The 10,061-nt window shown below is 41.2% G+C and overlaps 1 protein-coding gene across 4 annotated transcripts; it reads right to left on the bottom strand.

The window, feature by feature from the left end:
- Nucleotides 1–490: 490 nt before the first annotated feature.
- On the bottom strand, nucleotides 491–3,618 carry LOC126540486 (uncharacterized). 4 transcript variants are annotated; one of them, XM_055076060.2, is made up of 5 exons: nucleotides 3,511–3,618; nucleotides 2,874–2,938; nucleotides 2,334–2,346; nucleotides 2,190–2,230; nucleotides 491–883 (listed from the first exon to the last, which is right to left on the bottom strand). In XM_055076060.2, the coding sequence occupies exons 2-5, from the start codon at nucleotides 2,920–2,922 to the stop codon at nucleotides 636–638; spliced, it is 351 nt and encodes a 116-aa protein (XP_054932035.1). In that variant the 5' UTR covers nucleotides 2,923–2,938; nucleotides 3,511–3,618; the 3' UTR covers nucleotides 491–635. The 4 variants fall into 4 exon arrangements, with proteins under 4 accessions (XP_054932035.1, XP_054932034.1, XP_054932033.1 ...); XM_055076059.2 differs by having other exon boundaries at nucleotides 3,506–3,593; XM_055076058.2 differs by having other exon boundaries at nucleotides 3,467–3,567.
- Nucleotides 3,619–10,061: the final 6,443 nt, after the last annotated feature.

Raw genomic sequence — 10,061 nt, 5'->3', positions numbered from 1 at the left:
TCTTCCTACGATAGGTAACAAAGGAATTCCTTCCAAGTCTAGCCTCAAGGATGAACGTTAGAATTCTCTAGGGTAGTCTGCAGGTGGTTGATTGTATCAAAACAAGTTATTTCCAGGAAATGCTCCATCTCGAAATTTCGAAAAGACGACACTTCCTAAAGTATGAAACAAGGCCTGAGTTCATAAATGCCTTTTGCGCTAGAATTGTTGGTAAAGACGATTGAAGCCAATCATGGTACTGGACAGCTGTCATTTGCGAAGACGGCTGGCCAATGAGAATGGCCATTTACGAACAAAAAAGCTATTGGGAGTTGGCCTCTAATAGTTTACACGCACACAAAAGGAAACGTTTGTTTAACTGGTTTAAGATTATTTAGCAATTGGTTCGAGAAAGCTAGTGTAAAAAAAATCAATGGCTTGCGCAACCCAATCGTTGACTGTGTGAATCAACAAAATATGTATATTCTTAATAGAAAGAGGCATCCAGTGCTTCAGTCACAATTTATTTGATTTTATTATTTTCCAGTCGCACGAAGCAGTTCGAGCATCTTATGCATAAACAGGTGTACATGAAAACATTTTCAAGGAACAAAATATTACTCAACGCGGAAAAACTTTACTGGCGCGGACTTTGTCTATGCCCTCCTGTTGAGCCACTTGTGGACTCCATGCGCTACGCCTCCTTGCACCACGCCACGAGCAATTATGGGCCAGATGTATTCTGCTGCATCGTCGCTCAGTGCTTCGTCTGAGGTGAGGGCACGCAGGACTTGCAGCACTTCATCTTGCTCTTCTTTAGTTGAAGCAACGTCTTTGCCTTGCAAAATCTTGCCGAGCGTCTCGAGACTCTTGCCAGCTTCTTGCACAACCTCAGCTTGCATTTCTACAGAAAGAAGGAAGGAACGTTTAATGAACAGGTTTGAAACAATAACCTGTCTCCGGAAAACCCCAAACCATGCCGCGAAAATTCCTACAGCCGTGATGTATATATGCCACACACGTGGTTTTTGACCATATGTTACCATATATGACCACAATACTTTCACGAACACAAACTCAATAAACTCTGTCTGTTTCGCTCTATTTCCGAGTGTTAGAATCCACAAGGCAATTTTTACACACTTTCTGCTGGTAAAATTTTCATAGGCATACTTTCTCAACTTCTAAACATAGGGAAATACATAACCTATCTAAAAAGCACTCTGCAGTATTCCTACAATGATTCTATAACACGTTTGTGCTCTAAGATATTATATTCGAGGTAATATCTTATCGAAATATTGGTGAATCATAGGTGCTAAGGATTTAAAGAATGTAGTGATTTGACGCAGTTACGGTGGTAGGTGATGACATAGTGCTTATTCCTACTCAACGGTACATGCGGTATTGACAGCGCTGATATCAGTAACCTTTAAATAGAAGTGGTACATGCTTAGCTCGCCAATAAACTTAGATAGCTATGTCACGAGGTATACCTTTTCTTGCTGCGTACGAAAAACGGTTTTATGGGTAAAAATGTTACGAAATTGAGATATAAGTGTGGGAACACTAGACGTAGAAAGTGTGCAGGAAGTGGACAACGTCGGTGCTTGTTAGTGTGATCCATCTTCTCCTCTGGAAGAGTTTCGAGGGTGAGCTTAATGAAATCAACTGCAAAATGTGTCTTGTATTGCGTATGTTGAAAGAGCACAAATCTGATAAGGAGCAAAGTTATTAGACAGAAGGCACCAATAAACGGATACAGTAAGTGTCCGGTAAATAAAATAGTTATAGGCATACAAGTTATAGGCATTACACGCAGCCCAGCGCATCTGATGTCACTTTTGAAAGGCACATAATGGGCAGTGTGGTCCTATGATCTAGCATTTATTTTTATTTTCCAATCTTTCAAGGTTTCGTAATCGCATTACACGAAGCCACACGTCAGCTGCCATTGGCATCGACCACTTGGGCGGACGGATGATTTGAAGATAAATAGGATATAGGGAAAAGATTCCTGGCAAAATAATGGCTGACAAAAATGAAGAAAAAGAATGTTTAGTCATGTATGGTGTTATGATACATATATAGGTACGTTTTTTTTCTGCAACGAAAATACTATTCTTAAATACCATAACAAAGGTTAGCGCAAATCACAACTCTGAAAAGGCGTAAAAGAACTGCATGTAATAATAAAGCAAAAGAAGTACCTTTTGTGAGAACTAGATTGGGAACCGCAGTTTCTGTGGCACTGATAAAACAGGGTAGAAAGTCAAGAACGCGAGCAATTAGTAAAAGTGTACATAAACACGCGCTTCATACAATTACTTGGTAGATATAGATTTAGTACTCACACTGAGGCTCCATCTTCGTCAATCATGAAAAAAAGGTAAAAATGTGAAATGATTATCAGTGTAAATAAAGCAAAATATGATACTATTTTTTCCTAGACTATTGCATCTTTTTTTTAGCACAGTTCATGAAAAGAGGACGGACAATATCTTAATGTGTCAAAAATCGCGAGTATGATTGTTTTTGTTTAAAGTGATGAACGATGTGTCTAACAAACATGTGTTTACATGAAAGCCTAATATATGCTTTTTTATTTTCACTTAGGTATTATTTGTCACAACAAATACTCAGGAATGCGTGTCACACTAGGGCCTTATGTTAGTTATTGAATAAGCTAATCATTTCGCTTTTCAACCAATAACATTGTTTTAAACAGCCAGTGACGTTGGATGACGAACACTTTCTTCGAAATTTCTTTTTTTTTACCGTATAATGATGTCAAAGTCCATTCACAGTGTTTCTAACAAGTGTTTCCATCTAAAGGAAGTAATAATTGATATGAAAGTGACCACAGTGATGACTGTGATCGCGTGAAAACTTACATGCCACTGCGACTAGGGAGAGCAAGGATATCCACAGGCAGGCCTTCATGACTGAGTTTAGCTAGCTGCATCAGAAACGCACCAACTAAATTAGTTACATCTTTATTACGAGCACGATTTCTAAAATAGACAAATACAGAAGCAAAACTCTTGCTAGAACTTGAATATTATTGTGCAGAGCAAAATTAGCTTACAAGATTTCTTCTTTGATCAGCCTTTACCAGAATTTCTACATTATTCCAATTTCACGTTGGCCTAATGAATTTTCATAAATAAATTACATAATGTCATGCAGGGTTCGCAAAGTTTTGTATAATTTCTAGATAAGCCCGTAATAAATATCAAAACATATGTTGGCGGTGTTCTTTCACAATAGCTCAGAGAATAGTAGCTTGGTTATTTGTACTTTTCATGAGTTAGTATGCCTACATAACAAAGCGCCGTGATACTCAACAAAATATGGCGGCAGGTAGCGTCATGGAGGTAGGGTGCAAAAACGCAGAACATTTCCATTCGCGGCATAACACAAAAATTCCCAAAACTCTCTAACACCGTAAAGTTAGCATCGGGTCTTTGCGTACTCTCATTCTTGCCTGTAATGTGCTGTAGCCTTCGGCGTAAGAATAATTTACCTCACCGGTGCGTAACACAGGCTGGATGGTCGACGAATTGCTGACTGAGCTGGTTCTTCGGATGCTCTTATATTTTTCGGAAAGGACGGTTAGGATGATGCACAATGCTCCATGCTGGGTTTTCCCTATCGGTTGCGTCTGTAAACACAGCGTTTATCTCTCAGCCGCTCTCCTACTTTCAATCAGTCTTGAAACAAGGTGTCACGTGTCTTCTGGGGACTTTACGCCCGGCAGGGAAACGAATAGTGGTCAGGCGAAAGCTTTATTTGCCCGTTGATTGTTCGGGCGCGCCTTCGTGTTATTATCGAAGTGCTCGCGATGCAATGACAGCAGAACCACGCAGGTTACGACCATAGGACGCAAGTGCTGCAACCCTCTAACTGGCGCCTTCCCAGCATCGATTTTACCGCCTGGCTGTAGGTGTTTTTTTCGCCCATGTAGTTAGATGGACCTTCTACGTCTGGCGAAACATAATAGTTCACTTTTGCGGGAAACTTCTCTTATGATAGCACATTCCCCAGAATGTAGTCTTTAACATTATCCTCGGTAATATTTACATATGTGATATATTATGCCCAATGAAGTGAGGAGGGGTATAGTGGGAATACGGTTTTTATGTAGCAGCGCAACAGCAGATACAGACGCAAACATTATGCGAGGTAAAAGATGAACCTTTAGGGAACCAGTTTTCTAAGCGCTTTCTTTCTTTTATTTCTGAGAACACAAATGTGCTCATTCCTTGCTTTCACCTCAAACCTTCTTGATTTCTGTATTCGACGATCAAGGCCTGCTTTTTGGTTTACCTCGACTCACAGCAATCACAACCCAAACTAAGTATCTTTTTTATTACGATGCATGTTCAACGTACCTTATTGCTCTTTGTACAGTCGGTGTGAAATGAACATGTACATTTCTTGGCGTTAACACGTTTTGCTTTTTGTTCAAGTTAATACTAGAGCAGCAATCTATTTATTTTATCATTCCTTACGGCGGAGAAAAAATGCTCAGATGAAAAAAAAGGAATACCACGTGTTTTTCTTCGAAATAAAATGCATCATAGGAAAATCTTAAGATAGTGTCACAAGTGATAGAACCGCCACGGAACCTATTAGCCTCAAAGTGTATTTTACTATGGCCCAATAGGAAATTACTCAGCGTTGCTGAATCTACCATTAAAAGAGCATCTGAATGTAAAGTTTGCGTTTAAGCACACCCATAAATCACCCAAATGCAGTACACAAGTTAGCTAGAAAGCTAGCACCACAGCGCACATGGGAAAATTAGCCACAAAATACGGAGTGTTCAGCAAGACGTGAAACGAGAGTCATTTAAGCTAAAGGAATTATCACTTTTCTAGGAAATTCATGTGCCGTATTCGTATACCGTACTGAACCCTTTGCTCCATGGACTGAGATATCTTTCCTGAGTAGTTGTGTTTCTGTGTAGGTCGGCATTGTGAGAATGACGGTAGAGAAAGAAAGGCTGGCCGGTTAGACATGCTATAGCGTCCAGTGGGCTACTCCACACGTGCAGGAATGAATACTCAGAAAGGATAAAAAGAAGAAAGAAAGCGAATGAACGCACCCTCACAGATAAATGTTCAGTAGCATATATCAAAGTAACTTGTTAGATTAATGGTGGTGAATAGTCTGCAATACATTTGTCCGACTTGAATTAGCTAAGTTTCAGGATAGACTATATCTTAGCGCGAAAGTTGTGACCACAGCACATTCTGTGTTTCAGCACATGGCTTGAACAGCTCGTCAGCGGCACGTTTATGTATTGGAGCTACTGGGTCACTTAAGTCATCCCATACGAATGTATTACAAATATGAAAAGTTCTCACTGAGGAACTGTATACGAAACGAAAGTTTTTTTCTTGTAACATGGTGGAAAATTGCTTTACTCTATCACTTTCGCTGTGCTCTGACATTTTAGTTTAGGTACGAATGAACGTTCTGCAAAAAGATTTTCGAACAGGTGCCATTTGGAGGGAATTCGCGTGATGAGAGTGGTTCCAAGCCGAGAGTTCTAAACACTGGGGTGCGGGCGCAGGACTGATTACTGCCACAACTGTAGAATATTTTTGAGGGCAATCAATGTCCATATGTAACTGCACATAGTCTTCAAGCTGCCTTTCCCATATTAAGGCACTTCTTTCCTACATGACGTAGTCTTCAAAATTATTATAGCATAGCCACAACGACACGGAACAAGAAGGTACATGCGACAAAACGCAGCGCTGTGCGTTGTCTTGTATGCCTTGTATGTTAATTTTATTGAACCTTAGCTACAACAAATTAGAAGAATTACCAACAAACCCATACAGCTACTTCAATGTGGCCTAGCCTTTTACCATGCATATATTCAAAGATGATCCACAATATCCACTCCCGGCACAAAGACCGCTATTTGAGCAAGTATTTTTGCGAGATATTGGTATTTTTTTACTTGGAAAGACGATCTACTAATGTATCATAACGCCTCCTGCGCTACTGCATGCTGCATGCTTCCCCACTGCTGTACTTTTGTCTTTCCTGCGGCTGTCACTGTGTTCTCCAAGCGAGCATTTTTTTTGCCTTCTGTTCTTTTACCACTTCTTAAGCATCCTTCTGATGCTCTTTTTGATGAAGAGAGGAAATGCCACCTATAATAGTGGGCACAGCGCAAGAGAAGTGGCAGAAAAGACACAAAGGAAGAAGTTTGCGTGCTAAGCCACACGGGCTCGATAGCTATGTCCCACCGCTTTGTTTTCTAGGAGACAGCTGCCCTAAAATAACGTCGCAAGACCTCTTTCAAGACACATGACAATATGTACGTTATGTGCATGGTGTTGAACACACCAACTGACAATACCTACACTGTGGAATCCTTCTTCAATAAAAAAAAGATCCAGAATGAGAAATCCCAATTGCTTCGTGCAATTCATTTTCTTGGCATTGTTTTGAAGTGAAAAGTGCACACGTCACACAAAGAAAACTCCCACTTGGATACAGAGGATGTGCATAAAGCCAACAACCGTGCGCTTCAGTGAAGCGACGCTGTTCTTTGGCTGCCATTGTGAAGGATAGACACAGCAAGGCTGTAGTTTTTACTCGCCATGCCACCGCTTGCTTGTGTTTCTTTCGCTGCTTATTCGCTGTTCTTTCATTGAAATTCAACATGAAGACCTGTAAATGGCCACCGATATACAACCAGTGCGTCTACGTGTATTGTTGCGGCCGTAAAGTATACATACGGGTGCTGAATAAGTACAGCGTTAAATGAACCGGCTTCACACGTGAACTCCGCGGCTTAGTGGCCGTGTTGACCCTTCGTCCGTATTTCGCGCAAAACATAGCAGGTAAGTGCAGCATATTTTATTCACCAGTCACGATGTTTTGTATAAAGAAATGTGCAAAGCGCTCATGTGGCTTTCGTCATACGATTTTCCCACCCACTCCTTTTCCACACCCAGCACTGTCACAGTAAGCCACGTCTCTCTGCAAAAGCTGTGCGCGTGACATCCGTCACCTTTCTTGAGCCAAGGCTGCTATGCATGCCGGGAAATGGTGGCTGCAACAGGTGGGCCCGATCCTGAGCCTCAATGCCGTAGTGCTTAGGAAGTAAATCCTGTAGTGCTAAATGGTAACGCAGGATTGCTATGTCTGCATACGAGCGTATACCTTACCGTCGCTTGTGGCTTTCATCTCTCTTCATCGTGTAGTCTGCTCTGATGGAATGCAGAATGAAGTAACACTCAACAAAAAGTTGTAGCTCATGCAGTAGAGGTGATGTCCCCATCGCCGATGTAGCTTTGTTGTCAGCCAACCACACCTTCGTCATGCGAGCGCGCGAGCACGCCAAGATGTACCTGTGTCGTTGCGGGAGACCAAACTTGCATTTCGATAGCTATGATATGCGGCGAAGCCACCATGTGTGTGTCATGACACCACAACAAACTCAGTAACAGCCCTTCGCGTTTCCATTTGTTTGCGTAGCCATTTGTTGGGCGTGTTGGTTAACTTACTTGGAAAGCATATTTAGCGCCAGCGAACAAGGCCAGAAGGGAGACGACACCAAAAAGCGCACTGTGGTGTCCGCTCATTTCTCTCCTTGTTCGTTGGCACTAAATGTGCTTTCCAACATAAATTTTCGGCGTGTGTCCTGCCTTCGTCCGCATACCTATATTTTACGATAGCTGCGCGCAGCCATTATGACCACAGGGTTTGCCAGAATTATGCGAAACGTCTTTAGTCAATAAGAAAATTGGACTCGGCAAATGCAGTGATTAACCTAAGAAAACATTCTTTGAAAATATAAATAAAGGCGTGCGTACACATGCCAATGTATAAAAATATCAACAGCTGTTGTCTATATATTCTTTCGCAGATCTGAGGGACAACTTCTAAAAAAAGCTGAGGGTAATCAAGGTATCTCTTTAATCGAGTGTTACTGGAGTTATTCACCTTTCAAGAATATCTCAAATTCAGTGTTCTTAGCGTTCTCAAAATTTTCGGGAACCATGAAACCTTGTTCCCTCAATGTATTCATGTATGTACTCTATGGTATTTGGTATAAATTTATTGACCACTTGTTACATTTTGTCCCGAGCAACTGGCCTAAGGGACTTGTGTGGTTAGTAAGGACTCTACTTCATCAATTATGTGAAAAAAAACCAAAGTAAGCGATGAGGAGAAAATAGTACTGAATTATTGCTGAATACCAACTGTTTTGCCTCTGTCTTGACAGGTCAGCATAATATTTCAGAGATCTATGCCGAAGTAGTTTAGCAATATTTTCTTTAAAGATTGTATTTCTGAGAGAATGAATGCCTAATTAAATGTCAATTAAATGAAAATTAACGGTTTGATCGTGATTTATCCCTGCACGTGAGCGGTAATTGCTGGCCGAGCTTATGCTGTTAAACAAACTCTGGAATATATCACAAGAACGCAACGACCCCGATGAGAGTATGGTGTATTGCGATGTTACAGATTGACTACTAATGTGTGGGAGTATCTAGCACTGCGAGGGACTGTGAAGAGGCGGGCCCGCACCTAGTGCGTGCTGATAAGAGTATCTTTCGTGTGCTTTTGTCACAATCTGGTGGCCTAGCAGGCGCCGTGGAAAACACAGCCGCTTACGCAATATTGACTGCCAATTTGGCAATTTCAGTAATACAGCCGCTGGGCATAATATTGGCGAACAAAGGCAGTTCACAAACGTGATATAGCAAAAAAAAAAGAATAAACTGAGCCAAATGTGCCCAAAAGCAGGACATTCGCATAGCGTAAATATAAAATATAAGAAAGTGTGTTTCCTGAAGGCTGCAGCTAAGCCACTTCCATAAGCGTATAGCCTCAAGCAAGCAAAGTTTTCTACACTCAGGAGTAATATCTTTCGAAAATGCATCATTGTGCGAACTTCTGTAAACGTCTTCACAAGAGACCTTTATCTTCAAGATGTTTTTGCAATTATGATTAGATTTTCACATGTTGGTTAACTTACTTCAAAGAAAAAAACCATAGTATAATTAGCCTAAAATGTAATTGCTTTTTTGCTGCTGATAAATACTGGAGCGAAACAATAATATGAAATTGCCAATCGGTGTCGTAATAAATGAAATCTGAAGACACAACGTAAGGCAAGGCTAGCAACCTAGCATTCATGCATCTCTAACGCCTAAAATTATTCAGTGTCATTGTTGTCGTCAGTAATTTTGCGTGAAATAGTTATTTCGGGATATTCACCGTGAATCTGAGCACTCAAGTATGCAAAGCAAAGCGTTTGTCATTCGTCGCTGGTTTTCCTACGAGAGATGGAATACTAAGGGTGGCATTCTGCGCCATAGTGCGTGCGGACCGATCTGGTTATCACCTACCACGCGTTGGCTAAAGAAAAAGAAAAAAGAACTGTCGAACCGTAGTACCAACCAAGCTAAGTGTGTTATCGGACCAAAGTTTGCCTTTTGAGTGCGCGTTCAATGTCACTTGAGTGCAAACATTTATTCTGCAGATATATGTAAGTCCATTTACACGAGGAGGACATCAGCGACAGAATTTATGTCAGTTAGTGCTGTCCGATATCGGCCAGATTTTGATATTACTTGCGCCATCAGGCCTGCTTGGCAAGTGCTTTGATGAACAATTTTGGCGAAACAACTTTCTTGTAAACAGAGGACCCGATATTCATGCCCTCGGCGATTATGCTAAGCTGTGAGATATTAAATACGGAAAGGTGAAATTTTTCGCTAGCAAAGCAACAATTTCTAATAATTTGGTATATTCTTGACTGACTTGTATTTCTTACAGAAACTCTTCTTCCGTCTTCATTTAAGTAACCTGAAAGCGTGAAACACGACAAGTAACTGTGGCGGCATACCATGCATTTAAAAAAAGAGCGCTCACTCGCCGCGTCGACCTCAAGATAAGGGCTGCGCATCAGCTCCGATTCTTTACCACAAACTCTGCTTCCCACTGGCTGCCACATCCTTTGTTTCTACGGAAAAACCACGTCTGAGGAATTACAAAAGTCACAATGCTCCTTGTACCACGAACTGTTTGATAAGCTGTTT

Source organism: Dermacentor andersoni, chromosome 2 (genome assembly GCF_023375885.2).
Source record: "Dermacentor andersoni chromosome 2, qqDerAnde1_hic_scaffold, whole genome shotgun sequence".
NCBI lineage: Eukaryota > Metazoa > Arthropoda > Arachnida > Ixodida > Ixodidae > Dermacentor > Dermacentor andersoni.
This window is presented reverse-complemented; position numbering and strand designations above follow the sequence as displayed.

Excerpts from the sequence above, each read along its gene's own strand:
- LOC126540486 (XM_055076060.2), bottom strand. The coding sequence starts at position 2,922 with ATGAAGGCCTGCCTGTGGATATCCTTGCTCTCCCTAGTCGCAGTGGCA. Across the intron at positions 884-2,189 it reads CAATCTAGTTCTCACAAAAG|AAATGCAAGCTGAGGTTGTG; the intron begins GTACTTCTTTTG and ends TTCTTTCTGTAG.